Genomic DNA, 26,059 nt, shown 5'->3' with positions numbered 1-26,059 from the left:
GTCTCTGTAATACAAACAGTGAAGTAGGACATGCTTAGTTGTTTCAATCTGCCTGGAGCTGCAGGGGCATTGTCTCTCTGCAGATGGGATCTCTCTGAAATGGCCTTCAAGCATAGCTGAAGGGAGGGCATGACAACGTACCAACATGAATGCCTTCCGATGTTCTGGGACTTCCAATTGAGTAAGATATGATGCTGGGGAGGGTAAATATGTAAGACCTTCAGTTAGGAGAAAATTCGGGACCCTGCTTAAATTGGTTTGGCACTCTGTGTCCAATATAAAATTAAATCGGTTTGGCACTCTATATCCATTATATACTCTACGTCCATTATATTTGGTAGAAGCTTTGGCCTGATCGTAGCCCATATTAATCAAGGGGGAAAGGCCCAAGGACGCTGTTTTTGTCTCAACTGACCATTTCAATTAAAATTGGTAGTTGTCACAAGGTTAAGGGAGCAAGACCAACAGGGTGAAAGGATAATCTGAGCCAATAGCTGAGAATGGACACCCACACCCTGGCCTCCACTTTGATCAGGCCTGTCTCCAAGTGCAGAATGGCATTAGAGACACAACTTGGAATGTGGAGGACTGCTTGCAGGAATTTGGACATGCATGATTTTATAGATTTCTATCATGTCTCTCCTCAGTCATCTTTTTTCTAAACTAAAAAGTGCCAGGTATTGTAGCCTTGCCTCATAAGGAAGGTGCTCTAGGCCCATGATCAGCTTGATTGCTCTCTTCTGCACCTTTTCCAGTTCTACAATGTCATTCTTAAGATATGGTGATCAGAACTGTACACAGTACTCCAAATATGGCTGCACCATAGTTTTCTCTAAGGGCATTATAATATTATAAGTTTTATTTTCACCCCCCTTCCTAATGATTCCAAGCATGGAATTGGCCTTTTTCATAGCTGCCACACATCAAGTCAACACTTTCAATGAGCTGTCCACCACGACCCCAGGATCCCTCTCCTGGTCAGTCACCGACAACTCAGACCCCATCAGCGTATATGTGAAGTTGGGTGTGTGTGTGCCCCTTTACACTTGCTAACATTGAACTGCATTTGCCATTTTGTCGCCCACTCAGTACGTATGCTCAGTATCCTCTGCCGTGAAGACAGATGCAAAGAACTTGTTTAGCTTCTCTGCAAGCTCCATCTCCTCCTTAATAATCTCTTTCACTCCCTCATCATCTAACGGTCCAACTGCCTCCCTTGCTGGTTTTCTGCTTCTGATGTATTTAAAGAAGTTTTTGTTATCCCCTTGATGCTTTCAGCTTAATGTACCTATTTTCTTCAATTTCTGCACATATAGCAAAATAGTCATTAAATTATATATGGTAGTTTCAACTTACTATAATAACAAGAAACAAAAGAATAGAAATAAAACATTTTGGTTGTAGGACCCTTTGTAAGTAAAAGCATTAAAAGGGCATGTAAAATGTGACACTTTAACATTACATTCTAATGTGCACTAATATAGCTGCCCTTTAAGTATGTTGAAGACTTTAAATTATGTTTTCTAAAATGTTTATTACGAACATCGGTTTGTGTTTTACAAAAACACACACAAATTAAATGCAACAGTTGCCTTTGTAGTTTGCACATATCACAGCAGATGTTCGTCTTGATTGACTGCAACCACAAGGTTTTGTTGTGCATTTTTTCTGGTAAGCAAGTTTAAACAACAAACAGCATGTACTCTATGCCCATATTTCTTAAAACAGTAACCACTTTCATTTCCATTACTGGCTATCTACATACCATCTACACTGAGGTGAGAGGGGAAACACATAGACTGCATTTATCAGATTGTCTCCTAATATGGTCATTGTTCAAGTAGTGTGTATTGAATTTAATGATGTCCATTGATGGTCTTATCATAGCTACTGAAGAGTAATCTTCAGAAAAGAAAGACCCAAAAATAAGTTGCTGGCAGGTGTACAAGGACTCTTGAGCTGCTGACTCAGAATCTTGCCCAAGGAAATTCAAATCTAGTGTTGGCACTTTCCATTGTTAGAATCACTCGATTTTCTCCTGCACTTCTTTCTTCAGATAATCTGTGGGTCTTCACATACTTTGTTAAGACCCATTTATTGTTAAGCTTTCAGAAAAAGTGAGTTCTTTGGATTTTAGAAATGCTGGACTGATAACAGCAGACGTATCAATAACTTTAAGAACCACCCTATTAAACTAGACTGAAGGTCCTTTGAGATGCTTATGTGCACTTCATAATTCATGGTCAATTCTGTCAAATTGCACTACTGACGATCTCTCAATTCCAGAAAATTCAGGTGTCACACAGCAATATGGATATGCAAGTGCTATGGAAGGAAACTTCAGATACTGCACTGATTGATTCATGGACAATATTTTCACATTCTGTCATTGTCGGGATTATTTTATGTATCTTCAGTGGAATAATGTTTTTAAGAAGGGCCCAGCTAGATTAAATTAAAAGTCAATCTACTTGAGCATCCTGTTTCCCACAATGGCAATGTACCTCTGGAAAGCCCAGAAGTGGCCTTTTTCTTCCCCAAACTGAAATTTCCAATATAGATTTAAACAAAACTGATAGGCAAATGTTACATAATGTCTCCACAATTTTTTTGCCCTCAATTCTCTATATATTGAAAATCTCAAGTATACTAGCAGAAGTTTTTTGTCAGTCTGGTAAATTTGCTTCCAATTGGCTTATGAATATTTGTATTATCCATAAAGAATAATCTTCACCACAGTACTTGAGCATCCTGTTTCCCACAATGGCCAGATACCTCTGGAAAGCCCAGAAGTGGCCTTTTTCTTCCCCAAACTGAAATTTCCAATATAGATTTAAACAAAACTGATAGGCAAATGTTACATAATGTCTCCACAATTTTTTTGCCCTCATTTCTCTATATACTGAAAATCTCAAGTATCCTAGCAGAAGTTTTTTGTCAGTCTGGTATCTAAATTTGCTTCCAATTGGCTTATGAATATTTGTATTATCCATAAAGAATAATCTTCACCACAGTAAGCAATGCTTCAGGATATGGATTTGACAAATTCATAATGGTTGGTTGAAGTCAATCGTTTACCTTCCTCTTCTGCCCATTTTCCTTTTCTTGCTCTTTCAAGCTTAGTAGTTATACTGCAATGCATTTTTGTGTTGTTAAGCTTTTTACATTTCATCATAGCTTTCATAAAAGTACTCCAGATCAGTCTCTGTAGGAAGCATTGCATTTTTAAAAATTATCTGAGATATGTTAGGCAAGTAACATAACCTGCATTATGCAATTTCACATGGCATTATTTGCAGTGCAGCACAAATCACTATCATTTAGATCTTGATAAGGATGCACATAACTAGAATAGAAGAGTAGGTTGCTTCTCACTGTCATCCTTCAGAACAGGACTGCATACTTTTGGCCCTCCTGCAGATGCTGGACTACAACTCCCATCATCCCTGACTATTGGCCACTGTGGTAGCAGATGATGGGAGCTGTAGTCCAATAGCTGGAGGACCAAAGTTGTGCAGCTGTGCTCCAGAGTTTAAAGTGTTTTGGTGCCTTCGGGTTATGAAATCAGCTACAGTATGTACCTGAAAAGAAACATGAACATTAGACAGTATTAACAACATATATCTATTATATATTTTGAAGAATTTGTAGGTTTGTTTGTGCGCAATAAAGTCATACTTCCCGATGCCCTTCAGATACTAAATTTTGCATAAACAATCCTGCCAATTAAATTAGTTAATGTACTATTTATATCGGGATATGCTCACTGAAATAATTTTATTTTTATTTTTTCAAACAAATTCTAATATAATCAACATAATTTAGCTGTTATCATTCTCAATAGATTTTTAACACTCAGTAGTCAGATCAAAAATTCCAAATATCATGCCGAAGATAAACAGAAGATCTTTCTCAGATTAACATTTACTGTGACTCTAATTGACCATATATGGTAATTATTCAATAAAATGAATGTTTGAAGTTGAAATCCTACAAATTTCAAACTAACTTCCCTCTTGCAAGCACATTTATAGGAAGTTCTATGACATATAGATGTGACCCGCAAAAACCATGGGAAATAAACCCACGATATTCGACTTGCAGGTTCATTTCCTACGGTTTCACCCATTTGTGGGCTACTTCCCTGTATACCAATATAGTTATCACAGGGGGTACTTTGGAGTTATTTGTGGTTTTCTGCCCCCTTAAATACATTGCTACTCTCCCCACTTCTCAGCTGGTGCACAGGGAGATTGCAAGAGGCAAGAGACTGCAAGAGGCACAGGCTGCTCCAGCCACTCTCACTTCTTGTGCTGCTTCTTTAAACCTCCTTGTGCGTCAGCCAAGAAGTGGGGAGAATTTAAACTTTAAACCTCCCCGCACTTCTCAGCTGATGTGCAGGTTGTTTAAAGTATAAATAGCCACTCTCTGTGCTTCTCAGGCGACATGCAGGGAGGTTTAAAATGTACATAGCCACACTCTCCCCTGGCAGGCTGCTCCATCCACTCTCACCGCAAGAGTGGATTGTTTAGCTAAGGAACCTTTCTCCATTTTTAAAATTGTGTCACGCACTCTAGTATTGCGGTTTCCACAAATATTATACCCCCATAATATCAGAGGGCCTCCTGGATTTAATTTCTTGAATTTTCCTAACAGTATAATCTAGGGATGTGCATAGAACTGGCGGGGGAAGTTTGATGGTGGGGGAGATAACTTTAAGGGTGGGGGAGGGTGCACTTACCCCCTGCTGCGTTTCCCTCGCCAGTACCTGGAAGTAGCTGATGCGCCTTTGCACTCCAGGCGTGAGCACGTGCACACAGGTATATCAGCTACTTCCAGGTACAATCGAACAATGGGACAAACGGGGCGGCATGGAAGTACACTGCCCCGATAGACTTCTAGAAAACCGAGCACTGGCGGGGAAAATGCGATGGGTCTGGGTGGGTAAGTGCAGCCCTTATCTCACCACCACCACCACACCAGCGGAACTGCTGGTTGAACCAGTTTGGAAGCCCATAAAGGGCCTTCAAACCAGTTCTGTGCACATCCCTAGTGTAATCTACGCAAAATGACTTTGCCCAAGACAGGCCTCACCAACTAGTCTATTAGAAATAGTTAAAATACTTATTTTAATATTATTTTCAAACATTTTAGTGTTCACGGATTCCTCAGAAATATCACACAAGCCACACTTTATGATGAAAAACAAAAAGCCACCTTTCATGTGTGCCACCATAATGGAATCTGTGCGTTTTCTAGGATAGCTTTAAATTGAAAATTTACAGTGCAACTGCTAACTGCAGTCCTCAAAAGTGAGGGTAGTTCTTAGAACTATTTGGGCTTGACAGCAACGAAAATATTTAACGATCTAGGACTCCAACCAAAGGGACTTGAAATTAAGCTGAGTAAGAACTTACTCTGTGGCCTTGAATGACTGGGACTTGGCTCCAGGCCTCCAATGGCTGGAAACCGGAACAAAGATGTGAAGTGTGTAGTATGCGTGTGTGGTGCGTTAGGATGGCGTTTCTTTTGCCTACCCTGTGTGAAGAGAGTGGTTGGAGGCGAGGGGGTGGGGCTAGCATGTTTCCGATGTCGAAATAGTGCAAAGGGGGTTGGAGGGAGGACTATTGTGCACCCCTCTCCCTGGCTGGCTGCCTGCCTTCCGTCCGCCCCTCCCTGGAGAGGAGCTGGTGGGGGTAAACGAGCGGAAGCATCAGGGCGGCGCGCGGCCTCTCCCTGCCCTGCTCTGTTGCTGCTGCTGCCGGCTGTGCTGTGAAGAAGAGGCGCGGCTCTCCCGCATGCGCGAGCGGACACGCTCTGCAGTAGTGGGAGGGTGGGAAGGCTGTGCGCGCGCCCGCTCATCGTCGGAAGGAGAAGGGGGGGGAGGAAAAAGGTCCGAGAGCGCAGCAGCAGGACTAGGCGTGTCCGAGGCCGCGCGGAGCGCGCCACAGCCGTCGGACCAAGCGCGCCCGCGGCGGTTGCTGCAGCCCTCGCGTTGGGGAGGGGGAAGAGAGGGGTGAGGGAGGGGAAAGTGTAGGCGCAAGCTCGTGCCCGCGCGCGGTTGCCATGGCGCCGCTTGACGTCACGGGCTCTGTGTTGCCCGTGCGTTGCGACGCGGTGATTGGCGGAGACCCCGTGTGTGGCGCTGGGAGGGCGAGAGCGAGGCTGCAGCGGAGAGAGCCGCGAGAGAGGCACAGTCCGCGCCGGTCACCCGCCTAGAGAGACACTCGCACTGCCAACCCCGCAGGTAACGGCCCCGGCACGCTTGCCCTCTCCCTTCTCTCTCTCTCTCTCGCATCCCCCCCTCGTGGGTCCGACAGAGGCAGGAGCCCCCATGGCGGAGAGAGGGGCGGCCGCAGCCGCGGAGAACGAAAGGGGAAGAGGCTCTCGGGCGGTTGTCTGCCGGCCCCCTCCGCCTTGAGCAGCCGGGCGGCTCCCAGCCCCACTCCGGGCGAGCATCGCAGGAGCAGCCGGGGGAGGGGGAGCCATTCATGCCCTCCCCCCTCGCTCGCTCTCCCTCCTTTCCTCGCTGCTGCTGCGGCGGCGGGTCCGTCTCCTGTCCCCCACAGGTGCGGCCGGCCCCACCTGCCCGGGGAGCTCCCGCGCCGCCTCGGTCGCTGAAAAAGGGAGGGGCAGTGGAAGGCGGCGGCAGCAGCAACGAGCGGGCATGCTCTGGGCGAGGCGGCCGCCTGGCTGTGCCTCCGCTACGGCAGGTGAAGCTCTGGGGCGGTGCCCCTTGTGCCGCGCACGGGGAGAGCGGGTGGGGTCGATGCTCGCCTTCTGGCGGAGGAGAGAGAGGTGGGGGGGGAGGTTCCGCCGAGAACGGCGTCTCTACCTGTGAGGCAGACGGGAGGGAGGGAAGGGGGGAGCCCCCATCTCCAGCCTGCCCTTTCCTCCCCTTCCCCCTCCTTCGCGCGCGCTCTCCTTAATCATCGATAGTAAGGAGGCGAGTCCTGCCTCTCTCGAGGGGGCTGCTCCGCGGCGGCAGGGGGGGCTTGAATTAAGGGGTGCTATGGGAGGGAAGAGGGAGGGAAGGATGGATGGAGGGGCGCCATGTTGGGGAGTAGGACGGCTGCTAGACTGCTCGCGCTCTCCTCTTCCTTCCTTTCTTCCCTTCCCTCCCCCTCACCCACCCCCGGGCGGCCGCCTTCCAAGTTCCAGTTTTTCTCGAGCTCGCCCGGCTGGAGCAACTGCAGGGCGGCTCTGGGGTGTGGCTTCCCGCCGGGAGCGGCGCATCAAACCGGTGCGAGCCGCCGCATTAAGGATCCGAGGGGGCCGCCTTAAAGGCACAGCAGCCGCCTCGTTAGGGCGGGGGAAAGAGCGAACGGGGGAGGGAGGGAGGGAGGGAGGCAGTGGGATGATGAAAATGTGGGTTGGGGGCGCCGCGATTCCGGAGCGAGCGGGGGGGGGCTCCCTTGGGGCGAGGGCGCCGCAGCCGCAGGGCTCGCGGGGCAGGTGGGCGGGCGTGCCGCCTGGTCTTCCCGCTGCGAGGCGCCGCCTGGGCTTCCCCTTTTCTTCGGTCTCTGTCGGGGCGGGGATGCTGCATCCCCCTCCCGGCGCGGGGCGGAGGTGAGGGGGATTAGCGCTCGCAGAAGTGGGCTGGGCTTTGACACGAATCCGCCATGACAAAGAGCCTAGAAAAGGCGCTTCATGTGTCGGAGACGGGCGGGCGGTTGCGGCGCTGGGAGGGGCAACAGGCGAGAGTCTGGCCTGGCCTCCTGGCTTCCTTCCTTCCTTCCCTTTCTCTCTGCTCCTTCGCCCACACCTTATCACCTTCATGATTGTGCCTCTAGTCCCTTGCCGCCCCGGCCATGTTTGTAGCCGTGCCAGCTGCGGCAACACACCCGCGGCCGTCTGTGCCAGGGAGTGCACCACCAGCACCATTTTATACAGTCAAGTCGCAGCTCCTGCTGTACAGGAAACACACGCAACTGGTTTCCTTTCTGTCAAAAAGCAGATACTCTTCTCTCAGGCGTGCAAATGTCTTTGCTAATCTGATGGCACAAGGTCACCAAGGTTTTTTTAAGCTTGACTTGCCCCTGTTACATGTACCAGCTCTAAATCACGCGATGCATAAGGAATCACAGAAGTCAGAACTGCTCTTCAAAATGTTTCCAAGTCTTTTTGTGGTTAAGGTTTTGATTATGAACTACAGAGTTCAAAATCATCAGTCCTTTTGGGGTGAGTCAAAGAAAAGCTGATGAAGCAAGTGGCTTGAAAATTGCAGTTCTGCACCTTGATCCTAGACAAATTCAATGGAAGTAAGTTCCATTGGGGTTGCTGACTTGTACCATTATCCTAACAAGTGCACTTTTAAGTAAGTCTTAGTTCAGCTATGTAGTTAAATCATTTGCTATTAAATCTAATGACTTTAATGCTAATATATTTGGCTTACAGTGTATAGTGGGGGAGGAAGGCCAGAAAGAGAGAGACAGAAGGGAATAATAGTAAACACCTATAGCTTTTGAAAGAGAAAGGAATGGCTTGTAATATAGCACACTTTAGGGAGAAATTCTTAAGATTGTGAAACTTCCAAATCAGCTTGAAGTTTGTCTCAAAATAGCAAGGTACTGATACTTCAAATAAAGAGCTAGGAGCATCTGAGAGAATAGCTTGCATTCCTCATGGAAGGCTGGGGAATTGCATAAACACAAGAAACAGCCTTTTTCAAGAATTCACTAATTTAACAAAAATGAAGGTTAAATTATTTTGGTCCACATCCTAATAGAAGTAGAAGTAGAAACTAAAGCTGTAGTCTTGCCATTTGATTTGGAGTAAGAGGCATTGAAATTAGCGTGTTTCCTCCTGTGTACAGGATTACAATCCAAGAGAATACCCCTTACTTTGTAAGAGACAGCTGAATTACAAATGCTTTTGCCTGATAGATGCCTGAATAATATTTTGATATTTTTCATTCTCCAGAGAAATCAGCATGGATAAAAACGAGCTGGTCCAGAAGGCCAAGCTGGCTGAGCAGGCTGAGAGATATGATGACATGGCAGCCTGCATGAAATCTGTGACTGAGCAAGGAGCAGAATTGTCCAATGAGGAGAGGAATCTTCTCTCTGTCGCTTACAAAAACGTTGTAGGAGCACGTAGGTCATCCTGGAGGGTTGTCTCAAGTATTGAACAAAAGACGGAAGGTGCTGAGAAAAAGCAGCAAATGGCCCGAGAATACAGAGAGAAAATTGAGACTGAACTAAGGGACATCTGCAATGATGTGCTGGTGAGAATTGAGTCTCAAGACTTTTTTTAGTGTTAACGTTCAAGGGCAGATAACCTTGTACTAACATTTTATTTTTATATAGTGACAGTATGAGACCATTTAGATAAAGCTTGTACATTTTCTTGCCCCTCAGTCCTTTGAAAATCAAATAGCAGGGTGACTTACTTCCTAAAACTACATTTGGAACCTTGTGTTATAGCAGGAAATTTGTTCTATAGAAACTCTTTTATTTACAGTTATGTATATTCTGTTGTATAAAGAAGACCTATGTGGCTAGTTAGCAATTGCAAGAGGTAAAGAACTTTCAACCTAGTTTTCTTGCCAGAAGTGTGCTATCTGCATAATCTAGAGAGGCTATAACTCTAGAGGGTGCTGTATGTACCTTCTCCAAGAGGTTGTAACTCACTATAGAAATCAGGCCCCTCCCTGGGTAAGATGATGTAATGTTGGCTATGACTCACCCATGCAGAACACTCTGCAAGAGGGAGGAGGAAGTAGCAACCCTGCTAGGGGCCTACCTTAAGCTGAAGTTGCTATGGTTTTATACGACTAAAAGAAGCAGTCTCTGTAGTTGTGCTGTTGACCTTCAATATGATTATGGCTTGTAAAATCATGCTTAAATGTAGGGAACATTGCAATGCAAATTATTTTCTAAGTAGTTTTACTATTATAATGATACACCAGTGAGCTCACAACTGGCATTCACTTCTTCTGGATGATGAAAATATTCATTATTAGATAATGGTTGTATTTCAGCAGCACTCTTAAATAACTAGTCCTTTGTGAAGCATTGAGTCAAATCATATTTGCATACTACTGTGTATTTTGTGAAAGCAGCTGTTCTGGTTGTGTGTTTCTACCCAATATCTAGTTGGGTGTTTCTAAAGACAAGCATAGTTGACTTTAAACTTATGTATTTGAAGGTCACTAATTTAGCTTGGTTTCTCTAAAAGCTGTTGAGGAAACTAGACTTGATAGTCATTTTAAAAAGCTTTAGGTTGCATATGAAATGCAGCTTTGGCATAGCAGGCACTGATGCATAGGTGAGCCTTTGTTTCAGATTAGCCAAACACCATCATATTATGCGTGAGAGAGGAGGGCCATCTGTTAAGTTTCATGTGTTTTTTTTAAAAGTAGAATAAGATCGTTCACATGGTGTATAAAGTAGCAAATAACAAATATTCAGTCAATTTAGTGACTAATTAGTCAATACATTCTTGACATTCTCAGCTGGCATTTTCTTATTCCAGTATTTTGAATAAAGGGATCCATTGTCTTCAGCGTCAATTAACTTGATTTTTCCATCCCAAAGGTACTCAAAATGATTCAGTTCAACATAGTATTGTAGGTTTTATATTTTCAAAGCTCCACTGTTTGCAACTCATCTTGCTTCCAATATCCTGCTCATATCTGCCACAAGGTGTCAATTTTTACATGAGTTTTCAAGTTTCCCAAGAGAACAGTTGCAGAATTCAATGGGATCTTGGATCAAAAATATTACTGGATATATATAATAAGAATTCTGCAAACTAGAGAACCCTACCAAATATGAAAAGGCCTCATGGATATACTACTTTGGCATAAGCCAGTTAATGTTTCATGCGTCTGCAGTCTTGCTGATGTGTAGTACCATCTAAGTAATATTTTGTAAACGTTTTCCCTATACATGATATCTAATACACATGGCATCCCAGGGCGAAGGATAGTATATAAATGTAAATATTAAAGTAAATGGTTCTATAAAAAACATAACTTCAGTATCAAATATGAATGTCTAAATGCTCTTCCCATTGGAATCTTAGAGCTTATGCCTTTGGTTTTGATGTCCACCAGATGTATGTTTATCTTGGGTAAAAGACCTCTTTTGGCCTAGATCAGTAATTACCAAGGCTTCAAACTATGATAAACTTTTACTGATTTCAAATTTGTAAATATTTGAGGCTGGCATGATCGTTTGGAGCTTCTTGAATTAATGTACCTATGTACTTGCCTTGCCTAATAAAACCAATAAGCCTAAAACAGTTCTTTTTGCTGGCTGAAATAGTATACTTCTGGTGCTTCTTTGTGCACACATATAGTCTGCCTCAGCGAAGACTTTTTTGCAGGAGGGAGTTTTTTGGGTTTTTTTGCAGGAGCTTGTGGTGTCTGCAAGTGGAGCCATTCTCTTATGCATGTATGAGTGAACAGCAGCTGTTCTCTTACATGGGGGAGGGGAGAATGTAGGGGTACTAGAGCCACTATCTAACTACTTGTAGCTTCTTAAGTTCTTATCAACTGCAGCTTGTCTTTGTCTTATTCACAGTTGAGCCCACACCTGTCTGCATAGTCTTTTCTGGTTTCGTTTCTTTGACATCCTAGAGAATCCAGGAACTGACTTTCAGAGATAGTGGCTAACATACAGAGCAAGGAAACACTGGTGCAGTGAGAGGAGCAGGCTAATGGGACTTCCCAACTAACTGCACTGGAGAAGGGACAATTTTTGATGCCTTTCCCTTCCCCAGGAAACAGCCTGTGCCTCTCAAAAATATGTCCCTGAAGACTGCACTTGGGGGTGTATTTTTGGGTGGTACAGAGGGCTTCCTAGGGAAGGGGAGGGCATCAAAAATTGCCCCTTCCAATTAGTTGGGAGGTATGCTCTCCTCACTGTGCCAGTGCTTCCTTGTCAAGTTTGGATGGAGAAGCATGGCGAGTTCAGTTCATTTTCTCCAATCCACTGCTACATCCATCACTGAGACTACTGCCACCTTATCCACACATGGCTCTGCTTCTCCCAAATCAAACACTGCTTTCAGGCCCTGAGTAAGATAAGCAATGTTTCTCCCCTGCTCAGGGTGGATGGGTTGGTTGGATTTTTTTTCTTTCCTCCCAGGGTGGAGGTTGTCAAGCGTATTGCCCACCCTTTTAGGAGACATTGCCTTCTTACCTGACAGATTGAGTATTGGGATGGGGAGGAATGGGAAAATCACTCTCTTTGCAAGATTTGTCTCCTTCTACATCACTTTACTTCTTCCAATAAGAAAAAGATAGTTGTGCAGTTATCTGGAAGAAAGTAAACATGTGCATTAGGACATCATTGTCATGAGCGAGAGGCCTGCCCCTAGTGATTTGTTCTGTTATATTTATACCTTGTTCTTCCTCCAAGGAACCCAGACCAGCTTGCATATGGTTCCCAGGTGGTCTCCTATCTGGTTCTGAGCAGTGCCTAGATGCCTTTTAGTTTCAGTGGTTAAACCATATTGTGTATCTTCAGACTGTTCTCTAGGCCAATGCTAGTGTGAAGGGCAGATCTTGCCCCCTCTCAGCTGGGTCACAGATTAGTCTGTTTTTACAATGGGCATATTCTAGCCCAATCCTGTTTGCTGTGTGTCTGTGCGTATGCACATAGGGGAGAAGACAGTATTTCCTTTCTGTGACAACCTCTTTTTACCTCTTGGAATGTCACTCCACAAGGCCCCTAACTGGTGGGGCGGGGGGTGGGACTGGCATAGGAAGGGAAGAGCTGAGAGATCCTACTTCATATGGAATGTTGCATGATGTGCTTTGGATTCCATGCTCTTGCCCATGAGTAATTCAGAAGTTCAGCCCCTGTAGTTGCACAAATCGTGGCAGCTCCATATATATAGGTCTTGCATGGAGGCACCAATTCATACAGTTAGTACCTTCAATTGATCACGCCTTCATTGTAAATTGACAATTATGCTCAAATCTTCCTAAAATTGCAACATTGAGGGAAAGAGGGGTGAGTAGCAGTGTAGATTAATTAAGTCACCAAGGAGAAAAAAGTAGGCTTTAAATTTCTGACTTAAAATGAAATGTGCATCTTGTGATATTTTCTGAACAAGCATATGTACTAATAGTTGCTATAACAATTGCTATAACATATTGTTTGCAACTAAATAGATCCTTCAACTATGGAACATAAACCAAAACCTTTGCTCATGTAGTCTTTGCACTATAGAATTATATCTGCTTGCATACATGGAAACCAATTGTGAAACAGTGATTTCTTTGACTGTGTCGTTGCACTTGGAAGCATATCTTAAGCAAAATCACTTTCTTGGGCAGTGGGGGTGGGGGAAGCTCATCTGATTTGTATGTGCTTTAACCATTGAAATCATTGGGCCTAGACCACAATCCAGCAAAGACTTGGTTTAAGTATCCACAACTCTGTTTCTTAACAGTAGCTGGAAAATAAGCATCCATGCTGTTTGAATCAGAAACTGTGAATATTCATAACTTGCCACAATAAAACATGGCTGCTTATGGTCTATTTGTAAAAGCTTTTTTTTTTAAAGCTTTTTAAAATTCCTCAATGAAGAATAATATTAGTATCTTCTGGCATTGTCAAAACAAGGCTTTTGGTATTCCAAGTGTTGTCTATCAGGTTTTTAGGAACATAGGAAACTGCCATATACTGAGTCAGACCATTGGTCTATCTAGCTCAGTATTGTCTTCACAGACTGGCAGCGGCTTCTCCAAGGTTGCAGGCAGGAATTTCTCTCAGCCCTATCTTGGAGAAGCCAGGAATATCTTGCAGTGCTCACACATCAAGTCTTCCATTCAGATGCTACCAGGGCAGACCCTGCTTAGCTATGGGGACAAGTCATGCTTGCTACCACAAGACCAGCTCTCCTCTCCTCTCATTTTAAAAGTATTTTTCTTTAAAAATGTATCGGGGTTTAGACCAATTATCAGTTGTACAGAACATAAATGTAACCACTTAAGGTATATATGTGTTTTGATTTCACCTACCTGTTTCATTATTATTGATAGTGGTGATGAAACCATTGTTAAGCAAAGTTAAACTTGCTGAAATTGCTTGTTTTCGAACATGGCCTTATTGGGCAACATTCTAGTGTTTCTCCAGAAAAGGTTAAAACCAAAGTCCTCTAAACGGCATCTGAATAGGAACATAGGGAACTGCCATATACTAAGTCAGACCATTGGTCTATCTAGCTCAGCATTGTCTTCACAGACTGGCAGCAGCTTCTCCAAGGTTGCAGGCAGGAGTCTCTCTCAGCCCTATCTTGGAGAAGCCAGGGAGGGAACTTGAAACCTTCTGCTCTTCCCAGAGCGGCTTCATCCCCTGAGGGGAATATCTTGCAGTGCTCACACATCAAGTCTCCCATTCAGATGCAACCAGGGCAGACCCTGCTTAGCTTTGGGGACAAGTCATGCTTGCTACCACAAGACCAGCTCTCCTCTGAATATATTTCAAAATGTAACTATCTTTGAATAAAGCCATTTTCTTAGTATTCAGTGATGTGTTAATTCTAGTCATGAACTAAAATATATACAGTGGTCCCTCGACTTACGAACTACTCGACATAAGTATTTTTCGAGTTACAAACGGCAGTTTTAGATCCGGTTTTAGATGCGGTTTTTTCGACTTACAAATTTTTAGATGGGGTTTCCTCGACTTACGAATTTTACATGCGGTTTCCTTGACTTGCCTGCCTGTTTACTGCCTGTTTATTCTTGAAAAGAAATGTTCCTGTGCAGTTTGCAAGCCTTACTGGGGGTCTGGGTCTTTTTTCTAGGCTCCGGAACGCATTAATCCGTTCCCAATGCATTCCTATGGGAAACCGCTTTTCGACTTACGAACTTTTCGACTTACAAATGTGCATTCAGAACGGATTAATTTCGTAAGTAGAGGGACCACTGTATTGGAAATCTTCTAATCAAACTCTTTTCTGTATTAGATGGGAACAAAATGCTGATCTTAACCAATCTGTTTAGTTTATTCTTGGGCCTGGCTTAGCTACATTATTTTAAGACTCAGCTCAGATTCTTTAACCACTGAGAGGCTAGTTCAAATGAAGAGACCAGGCTCTCTTCCTTCCTTTGATGGATACAAAATCAGAAAGGATATGGTTAGGTTGAAGTGAAGCCAGTTTTGCCTTTTATATCTGCCCACAACTGAATATTTCTAATAGTGTCCTGTCACTTGCAACTTTTACCAGCAGTTGAAATACTAAAATACTGCTGCATTCGCACTTTAAGTATGCTACTGTTTCTAGCATTAATTATCTGGGCTTAATAGCCATATTGATATAGCTGTATTGATTGCTATGTTGAAAGTATATCAAGTCTAGTTTATGTAAACAATAGTGGTTTAGAAAAACAAGATCATAGGAAGAAAATACAACTGAACACTGTAGATTGTTAACTGCATTGTGTATACATGTTCTAAATCTAACAAATAGATATAGTTTGTGTCTCTGCTTCTGCTAAAGCTGTTGTCAGAATTCAAATCTGTTCACTTTATCATTTGGGTATAGATATTATCTTGATTTGAAAAATTGCTGATGTATCTACTTAAATGGTCAGTCCACATTAAAAAAACCCACACCTAAATAAAACCATTGATCTTTTGAGCTAGTGAGGGTGTTCCTTAAATTAAAATTTTGATTGTCAGTAATATTCCTTTCCAATATCTCTCTCCACATTTTGAGAGAGAATAGAAAATATCTTAATAGATACGCAAAACAGAACATGTTTTTGGCTAAGAAAACATACTTTTGGTTCACATTAAGGCAGAATATTCAAAATAAAGAAAGGAGACTGCATGACAAGATATTTCTTAATACTTATTTTTTGTTTTCAATAAATGAAAGTGACTCTGCAGAGTTGTACTCGAACCTGTTGAAAAGGTTATAGGTGATATCTCTTGAAATATGATCAAATTGCTGTTCTCATCCAGTTTTTATCAGGAAAACATTGTCCATAACCATGGCATATTCTTGATCAGTTGTCAGTTGAAATTCTGTTTTTGTGCTGGTCTTTCAATACCAAAATTGCATTCTCATACTGGAATGAAATGCAAGAAATTTGGTCAGCTGTGGCAGGATGTAGCTACAGACTATGTAGCAGTCATTGTCTTGAGCTTAATATTAGTTCTGTACAGTATGGAGGAACACATAAGGCCCAAACCTTTCACTGGTCTTGGTAGCCAACCAAAATTTGTGCTTGTCGCCTAACTTGTTTTGACTGTAGCATTAGTCAAGATCTGATGCAGCTAGGGCAAGCTCCTGCCCTCCTCCCCAGCTCCAAGCTTAGAAGGGGGTGAGTTCAGAGGTTTGGAGAGCAGAAAGCTATCTCCAGGAAAGGGAAGGGGCTTTCACCAGAACAATCTGTGTAGACCCTGCTGCTGAACAACTTTCTGGACCTCTAGTTTCAGAGTTCCAAGTCACTGGAAAATCTGGTGGTCTCCCATGTCACTAACTTTCTTGCAGAACGTTGTTAAATGCTGCTTTAAAATAGTTGTGGTGTTCTCAAAGGTTAGGTCCAGTTGAGTGATCTCTTGTCCCCCACCCTCTCCAGTGTATAAAGAATGGAGAATACTCCAGCTTTGCCCTAAATGTTCTAACAGAAATTGTAACAAGTAATTGTTCTAGTGTCTTTTCAAGGATAAGTAACCTTTAAGCTGAAACATTTTAGTTGTATAGCAGTAAATGAGCATCTGATCTCATTGGGACAAGTGAACTGTTCCAATTTGTCAGAAGGGAAATAGAACATTGATATTGCAGTTCACAAATAGTATAATTACTGAAATCCCCTGATAATTTCTCTTCATCCATTTTCAGCATCTGCATATGGAAACTGATGGCTAAAAGATTGATTGAAATTTTCAGATGGGTCCTTTCCTCCTAATAGATCAGCTGAAGATTGTGAATAAGTTTTACTTAAGTGAATAACTACTACTTCAAGCCAAGGATGTAACTTTATAATTCAGGTTACTTTCTAAATTAACAAAACTTACTGGCCTGCATCCAGACTAAGAGTTGTGGGCAGGAAACACTTCTGTGCACTGAGGGGTTACATTTGGCTAAATAAACAAATAAATCCCACAACTCTGCACCCACTTGTGGTACGTGAAAATCTCTGGGTGTCCCATGACTCTAAACACATTTTCAGTCATTTCAAGGGAACACTGAGAATCATATTCCACCTGCAGCTCATAGCTTGGATGTAGGCCATTGTCTTATGTGATGGGGCAGCATTCCCGATTCTCCACCTGTCTGCCTTATATTTCTGGCCCCTATCAGAACTCACTTTGGCTTATTTGCCAACAAGTTGTGCTGCTCCCCTTTCAGCTGTTCATGGAGAGGTTACTAGGGATGTGCCCACATTGTTTTAGCGCTTCATTAGAAAGGTGGCGAAATGATTCAAAACATTTCATTGGGGGGAGGGCAAGATGTAGCTTTAAGAATGAGGCATGCAGGTTCTTACCTGCTCCTCTGCCACCCCGCCACTGTTTGAGTTGCAGTGGCCATTTGCATGATCAGCAACACCATGCTGAGCATGCATATGGCTGCCGCAGTGGCTGGAACAGTGGTGGGGTGGCAGAGGAGCAGGTAAGGACCTGTGTGCCTCATTCTTAAAGCTATGAATTGAACCCAGCATTCCCCCCCCCCCCCGAGTTGCCCAAAATGATTTGGGCACATTCCTAGAGGTTACCCATAGGGGTAACATTTACAAATTTTTGAACCACCAATTTTTGTGGTTCAGTTCAAATTGGGACTGAACTGCTGGCCTGCGGACTGGTTCATTTGATGGAACCAGTTCGATGGTCTGAGAGGCTATGCTTGTAAAGGGGAATCCGATGAGGCAAAGGGAAATGCTGCCTTTAAAAGGCTTCTAAGGGCAGGAGGGGGGCACAAGAGGGAACCTTCAAAAATAGGCGCTTACTGATCCTCTGGTGGAAGCAGTAACATGTGCATGAACCAGTCCACAATGGATTGGGCTCAGTTCAGTCTAATCGTGAGCCAAACCACCTCTCCTGGAGACAGGTTGGGTTTGTGGTTGAACCAGCCCAGTTCATTGCAGACTGGTTCATGCACACCAGTTTGTGCACACCAGTGTTCCTTTTAACTGGGATTTCCAGATGTTGTTGATTAAAGGTAAAGTGTGCCGTCGAGTCGATTTTGACTCCTGGCGCCCACAGAGCCCTGTGGTTTTCTTTGGTAGAATACAAAAGGGGTTTACCATTGCTTCCTCCCACACAGTATGAGCTGATGCCTTTCAGCATCTTCCTATATCGCTGCTGCTTGATATAATATCAGTGGGGATTCGAGCCAGCAACCTTCTGCTTGTTCGTCAAGCATTCCCCTGCTGTGCCCCTTAAGGTGACTACAACTCCCATAATCCCCAAGCAAAAGCCATTGCAGCTGAGGTTTCTGGGAGTTGTAGTCAACATCATCTGGGAATCCCTGCTAGAGGGAAGACTGGTGCACACCCCTAGTTACCCATCAACTAATCTGTTTGAAGGGTGCAAACATGTTTTGCATAGACTTGTGAGTTTAACCTAGAGCACAATTACTCATTTGGCAGAGGCAAACCAGCATGAAGGGCCTTATCTAGCTTCCCTCTTTCTACCACTCTTCTTCAGTTCTCCTTCCTCATTGCTTTCATCCAGTCAAGGGTTGAGAGACATGGAGTCAAATGGGGAAAAGCAGCTGGGGTGTGAAAGGTTGCAGAAGAAACGTAGTAAGAAGAGGAAGGATCAAGCATGCACAACAACCCTCTGCTGCTTTTCTCCCAAAATACCCCTTGCTGCTGTTTTACACATTAGTGAGAAATGTGCTTGAGTTCCCATGTCAGCTACCATCTATGTAGGTTTGCCCTTAGTCTAACTCTTTCATGGTTGGGCAGCAAATCTCAGTGAGCATGGTGTTTAACTGTAGTGGCAGCAAGCAGCATGGAGTGCTGTCCACAAATGACTGGTGCTGATCAATCCATTGGGAGCTGTACATAACAATTTTGAGTTCTGACTCTGTAACTAGATAAAGCCTGTAGAGTTGCTGCCATAGGAAGCAGAGACATAGGGGGACAGAAGGAAGTCTGCAAAAGAATATGCGTTCTCTTCCAATTTAGAGATAACAGCCCATCTAATATATGTCTGTGGTATACACACTGGATTTCATTGCCTCTTGCTCAAGAGCTGGTCTTGTGGTAGCAAGCATGAATTGTCCCCTTTGCTAAGCAGGGTCCTCTTGATTTGCATTTGAATTGGAGACCACATGTGTGAGCACTGGAAGATATTCCCCTTAGGCACTGTTCACTCTAAGATGTGTTTACACCCTCAAAAGTTTTTGGATGTCTGCTCAGTTAATTTTAGATCCCACTCAGGTTGAATCAGGAAGGCCCCATTCTGAATGCAGGTGCACACACACTGCCTTGATACTGCTGCCCAAAACAAAATTCATTCCTCACAGAGATGAAAAAAATTAGACAGACCACTGGTGATGGGGCCGCACTGGGAAGAGCAGCTGCATGCTTGCATGTATGCAGAAGGTTCCAAGTTCTCTCCCTGGCATCTCCAAGATAGGGCTGAGAGAGACTCCTGCCTGCAACCTTGGAGAAGCTGCTGCCAGTCTGGGTATACAATACTGAGCTTTTGCTGGTCAGTGACCGAAATAAAAATTACTACTACTACTGAGCTAGATGGACTAGTGGGTAGAACGCAACTTCCTGTATTCCCCCATTCAGTTCTACAGTCCAGTTTCCATCAGCTCCCTCCTTACTCAGATACCAGTTCTGTCCCTTAACTTTGTTTGTTACTGGTGCAAACCCCATTATTATTCTTGGTGCCTTAATTCTGCAAGAATAATGCTCCATGTTCTGAGTGGCAGTATCGGAATGGGGCCTTCCTGATTCAACCTGAGTGGGATCTAAAATTAACTGAGCGGACATTAAAAAAAAACTTGTGAGCACAGACATGTGCACACACCTTAGAGGGAACACTGGCTGGGTCTAGACTAGGTAGTAAAAGTTGCAAGAATTTGCACTGATATTCTATTTGTGTGAATCCTAAACTTTGAAAGATGGAGCAATGTTGCTGTATAAGGCTAAGCCCTAATCAGTGTGACCATACAGTTGGTGTCTTCACCTCAAGTGTTGCCTGTGCTGCTCTACATTTTGCACTATACACAGCCTTGCTTTTTGAGCAATTCTCTGTGCCTACTTGGGGATTTAGAACAGGTTTTCAAAACAATTCTGTATATATTTTAAAATGTAGTTGCTCTGGTTTTTCATGTGCTTTTCACATTATTTTATGCTCTAGAAGGGTGTTGTAAAAAATTTCCCCAGTGCCACTTGATCTTCAAGTTTTTGAGCTTTTCTTTTTGATGCCAAATATAACCACTGACTCCTTCACAATTAACCATGACCTCATCTACTTCTTGCCAAAAGAATATGCCATTAACTTCCTCACCCAGTAGTATTGGAATGCCAGCTGAATTCCTAATGTACTAGCTGAACCGGGCACAGAGCATCTGCGCCTCTAATTCTCCCTCGTTCTCTCCCCCACCCCCTGCTTTCTCCCCCCACCCACTTATGGGCCTGCCATTTGGCCGGCAGGTGGGCCCGGAGGGGGAGGATGTGCTGCCCTCTCTGCCGCCTGCTCACTGTTTTCCACCGTAATCGGAGACCATCCTGTAGTAAGGGTATTTCCTTCATACCATCAGGAAATGACAGGAAGTTATCATAGCAAAGATTTCCTGGGGGGCTAGGTTGATCCCTAATCCCCAGTTCCTTTTCCTGTTGCCTCAGGATTGGCAGGAAGGAGAGAGAGCTTCAAAAATCTGATCTTTTTATTTGGCTTTTCCATCGACCTCCTCCCCCAAAGCTTTCCTCCACCTAGTGCTTTCTTCTTTCCCTTTCTCAGCAAAGCTTTCCCCCCAGTGCTCCCCTTAGACTTTTAACCTTCCCGCCTTCATTCTAACCCACTTATGGAGTGCGCTCATGCCACCGATGCCATTTTGGCGTCATTGTCAGAGGGGGAACAACGGGGCAATTTCCAACCCCCCACTAGGGTTACAACTGCCACCCTTGCATCGGGGGCGGAGAGTGCCTCACCAAAAAGGAAAAAAGCCCCAAGCGCCACCTTTTCTAAGGGGGCAGAGGTAAGCGCCAACCTTCCTAAGGGGGCAGAGGCTCCTCCAAGAAAAAAGGCCAAAAGGAAGGAGAAGCGGGTGGCAGAGCAGCCACTGGCTGCTGGGAACCTCCGGAGAACAAGACTGCCGGTCGCGTGGCTGAGTGAACACCTGCTGCTTCAGGCTGTCTGCCAGCAGTGGCAGCCTCGCCATATCCCCTCCCCATAACTGCTAGGCCACCAGGGAGGAAACTTGGCTCTGGAGGAGGTGGACGCCATAGCGAGCGGCAGGCTAACGCTGCTGAATGTGGAATTCGTGGCTACGGCTGGGATTGAAAGTGCTGGACCCCCCGACGGAACCGCAAACGCAGCCGCCGCAGTCAGCGGACGCTCTGGGGACCCTCTCAATTTTGCTTGTGAGTAATCCCCCTTGGGGGCAGGGCGCGGATCTTCACATCTCTGAGGAGGGGGCCATGTGGCTGAAGGGCTTTATAGCCAGGGAGCTTAGGTCTTTGTTCCCTTCCCTGGCATCGGAGGCGGGATCCCCTCAACCCAGGGTCAGAGCGTGACGCTAGAGCGACTCTTCCTCATCTCCAGATTTGGGGATTTTAAGAGGGGCCATCCCAGAGGGCGAGCGAGGCTGGTTCATCCCCCAGGCTCTCGTGAGTAGGAAGAGGAGGTACCTCCACTCCCTCTCATCCTCAGACACGGAAGGTGCCCCTCCTGTAGGACCACGCTGCACGGTCCCCCCAAGCATGCCACCATCAGTACCAGCCCCCAGGGACCGAAGGGGCTACCTGATACACCTGGTATCTCAGAAAATGCACCAGGGTCTGGCCAGTCTTCCTCTGGGACAGAGGAAGGTGAGATATCAGAGGAGGCGTTGTTGTCCCAGCAAGCAGCAAGTTCCACCCGCTTGTTTGCACAAACAGATTTTGAGGTGTTACTGGCCAAGGCGCGGTGCTCCATCAACGCAGTATCCCCAGTGGATACACCGAACACTAGCCAGGGGTTGGACCAGGAGGTGTTTCCATCTACTTCCAATTCCACACCTATAATCCCTTTTCCCCAGCTGTTCCTATCCACCTTAATGGCGGAATGGAACACACCCTTCTCTCACAAATCCATGTCCCAGTTCTACGATAAGCTTTACGCTGTCCCACTGGAGGTGGCCACACTGCTAGCTCCTCCAGTAGTAGATGCCCTGATCACCCAACTGGTTTCGGAAACCATACTGAGTAAGGAAGGGGAAGAACAGCTCAAGACCCCCGAGGACGAGTCTCTCCTTAAAAAAGGCACACGAGGTTTCAGCAAATGTAGTTAGGGCAGTGGCGGCAAACTCAGTCTTTGCCAGAGCATCAGTCCTCTGGGCCAAGGAACTGGGCCAACTGGTTCCGCCTGAGAATACTAAGCTGCGTCGGGGCATCAATAAGATGGCCAAGGCAGCAGCGTTCATGGCTGATTCCAGCCTGGACTGCATTCAGCAGGCTTCCAGAGCCATAGCATTGGTGGTGGCAGTCCAGTGCTGCCTATGGCTTAAGCACTGGAAGGTAGACTCCAAGTCCAAGCTAAATTTGGCCTCAATTCCATTTAAGGGGGCAGGAATGTTTGGAGACTCATTGGAACCCATCCTAGTGGATACCAAGGACAAGAAGAAGGTGATGCCATCCGCCAGGGGAGACACCCAAAGACCATTCCGGATTGGGGGGGACGGACAACCAAGGAATTTTTGTTCCTCATTCAGACAGTAATTACTCGTTAAGTGGCTCCTTTCATGACTATCGTCAGTACAACCAGCGGCCATCCAGCCATCCCTATTGGCAACAGCGACGACCTAGGGGCAGGGCCCGACAACCCTTCAACAAGCAGTTCCGGGCCCCTGCCTTCAAACAGCAGAGACAATGATGCTGCAGCGGTCAGAGGCAGGCTTCAACTCTTCCAGGAAGCCTGGGCCATGGCCACCTCCAACCAGTGGGTACTCCAGACGGTATCAGAGGGCCTTTCCCTGGAGTTCTGATCCCTACACCCCGACAGTTATTGCTTCACACCAGTTCCCAGAAACCCGGAAAAGAGACATCAGATGGTACTAGCCATACAGCACCTACTCCAGATAAAAGCGATAGAGCAAGTACCGAGGACTGAGTCTGGGCGCGGCATATTCTCGATGCTATTTCTGGTCCTCCAAAAAGATGGTTCCTGGAGGGCAATCCTAAAGCTAAGACTTTTTGTTCACTGGCTGGTCACAGCCAGTCATACTACCTTCTTTTTGTCCACAACCCTCACACCCGAGGGAGAGAGCGTGGCACTCTCTGGATGTTAGGGGGACTGCGCATATACATATGGAGAACTAGACCTTTCCACAAGACAGAGGCCCTCTTCGTATCCTGTAACTCCAAAATGATGGGAAATAAGGTCTCAAAAGCCACCTTGGCGAGGTGGGTAAGAGATACTATCATACTGGCCTACAACTCTCTAGAGATCCCGGTTCCACGAGGCATCACTGCACACACCACAAGGAGCGCATCCGCCTCAGTGGCATTCTCGGCCAGAGCATCACTTCAAACTATATGTCAAGCAGCAACATGGGCCTCAAATCACCCCATTCGTAAAACATTATAAGATCTCGGCTTTCCACAGGGAGCAGGCGGCTCTGGGCTGCCTGGTCCTCCAAAAGGTGGTCTAAGACTCTTCCGCAACCCACCCAGGTTAGCATTTAAACTTCATCTAGCTTGAGTATGTCCCTTACTACAGGATGGTCTCCGATTATGGTGGGAAAAGGAACATTGGGTCTTACCTGTGAAGGGTCCTTTTTCAACATAATCGGATACCATCCGACCCCACCCACGGAAATTGAAATAGAACCTAAAATCTCAAGCACTTATTTGTAACTTATTAAAAAATGGGGGAGAATTGAAGAGTATCGAGTTATGTAAAGTTAGATGTAGGGGGGCGCAGGGCTTAAAGGGGATAACTCTCCTACAAGGGGAGACTAACAGTGAACCAGAACAGCATCTCGCGGATGGGAGACCTATGGGCAAGGGACTCAAATTATTCTCAACACTAACCTCAAAACAGAGCGCTCTCTCCATTGAGTTATTCACAGCATCCTTCGGCATGACGGTCAGAACAACTGGGGATTAGGGATCAACCTAGCCCTCCAGGAAATCTTTGCTGTGATAACTTCCTTTCATTCCCTGATGGTATGAAGGGAATACCCTTACTACAGGATGGTCTCCGATTACGTTGAAAAAGGACCCTTCACAGGTAAGACCTAATGTTCCTTTCTCCAGTGCGGGCCATCCTTCCTTTTGGGCAGCAGACGGGCCTTTCATTCACCGCCGGTGGCTCCCCCGCCATTTTCTTCACTCCCGCCCATGCCCGTCACTATCCAGAAGTTGCTTGCGAACTCTAGTGAAAGCTGCCACACATGGGATTAGCCACGGGGTATGTCTTTGTGAAATATATATAATATAGATAGACCGCTCATGATTAGAAGGGGCACTTTTTAGCTAGTAGCATCCTGTGACCCGTGACCCAGGCAAATATAGCTACAACTAGCTATGGACGAAAGTTGCAGTAACTTTAGTTGGGTGAGGATGTAACTTGTCCAGGATTAAGAGTTCCGCACTTCAAAATATAGCTAACTCTTGAATGGAAGGTTAGTGATAATATCAGAAAGGATTAGTGGGGTATTACTAGCACCAGGTTTTCTATAGAGACATAGCTTGACAGTCAGTTGCCTGTGCATCAGCAATTTTCCTTTCAGCAATACCTCTTGTGCCAAGCCCTCAGACTGCATTTTTAAGCTCTTAGTTTTGGAGACTCTTGGTGTACTGCTGAGAAGAGAACTCTGCTTTCAGGGATCATGCTAATGCTTTGTGTGCTACTGGGCTACATACAGGCTAAGAACTATACATCACTGAAATTGTGATTAAACACCGGAGGGAGAATAATGTGGTTGCAGGATGTTGTCAAACATTTTTGTTTAAATAAATTGAATCAATGACAGATGTTAATGCCTCATTTAATGGAATTGTATTCTCAGCTTCAAATACAGTACTAGAAGGCTGGGAAATGCATACTAGTTCTAACTCCTATCAGTCAACCATGTCATTTAACTCTTCTCTACTTAAGGTAAAATATCTGCAAACCAACATCATTTTGACACTTTTGTCATGTAATATTTAAAATATTTATGCCCCACCCCTCCAGTACACTGCTGCTTGGGGCAGCTCACAACATCAACAAAACAGATACAATGTAAAGTAAAAGATTAATAAAGTGAAATAAGTTAGAAGACCAGGCTAATACCACATTAAAATATAAAGACCTTTTAAAAAAACAAACAAACCACCAGATATAAGCAGCAGATAAAACATTAGAATATGAAAATGTCCCTGGGCCACCATTTACAGAAATCTAGAATTTTTCAGTAGCAGACCTATGAGCTCCCTCCTCAGGGAGAGGTGTGGACCCCTCCTTTCCTGTTTTTATGCATAAGTTGAAACACTTCTGTTTTAAATTGTAGCTAACATCACACTGAATGGATCTGATTTTATTTAGTTGTTGCTGATTTGCCTTGTATTGTGTTGCATATATTTTATATTCATGTTTTGTAAACTGCATTGATGTATTTATGAATAATGGGATTTAAATATGTTTTGTGACTAAGGTGTTTTTAAAAACATTAGTCTAGCCATGTGGGAGCCATTTTCCATAAGTGGTTCCCATGTATGGATGTGGGTTTTCTGGAAATATTTGGAATTGGAAACATTTCTGGGACATTTTACATAAAATTTGCAATTATTTATCTGAAAATTTTACTATGGACATTTTCTTGATTCTCTAAATATATTGTGGTGATTGATCTATATTTATTTTTATATATTCTAGAACACCCACACTGTTGACTCAGAACCTGTCAGGTAGCTGAACTGAAATACTTGGTGGGGGTGGGC

At 44.8% G+C, this 26,059-nt stretch overlaps 1 protein-coding gene and 1 long non-coding RNA gene across 3 annotated transcripts in view; one reads left to right on the top strand and one right to left on the bottom strand.

Moving 5' to 3' along the window:
* Nucleotides 1-1,514: 1,514 nt before the first annotated feature.
* LOC128323055 (uncharacterized) lies at nucleotides 1,515-5,987 on the bottom strand. The gene is made up of 2 exons (XR_008306164.1): nucleotides 5,418-5,987; nucleotides 1,515-3,581 (listed from the first exon to the last, which is right to left on the bottom strand). It is a non-coding gene; the product is annotated as an uncharacterized LOC128323055 (long non-coding RNA).
* A 111-nt stretch (nucleotides 5,988-6,098) lies between these two features.
* YWHAZ (tyrosine 3-monooxygenase/tryptophan 5-monooxygenase activation protein zeta) overlaps nucleotides 6,099-26,059 on the top strand; it is a 34,632-nt gene continuing 14,671 nt past the window's right edge. The window contains exons 1-2 of one of the 2 annotated variants that reach the window (XM_053245607.1): nucleotides 6,099-6,247; nucleotides 8,923-9,226. In XM_053245607.1, coding sequence (XP_053101582.1) covers nucleotides 8,933-9,226 — 294 coding nt within the window. In that variant the 5' untranslated portion in view covers nucleotides 6,099-6,247; nucleotides 8,923-8,932. Of the gene's footprint in view, nucleotides 6,248-6,690; nucleotides 6,714-8,922; nucleotides 9,227-26,059 lie in introns of those variants that run through there. The other variant, XM_053245608.1, reaches the window with a different exon arrangement.

This window comes from Hemicordylus capensis, chromosome 4 (genome assembly GCF_027244095.1).
Source record: "Hemicordylus capensis ecotype Gifberg chromosome 4, rHemCap1.1.pri, whole genome shotgun sequence".
In the NCBI taxonomy this organism is placed as follows: Eukaryota; Metazoa; Chordata; class Lepidosauria; order Squamata; family Cordylidae; genus Hemicordylus; species Hemicordylus capensis.
This window is presented reverse-complemented; position numbering and strand designations above follow the sequence as displayed.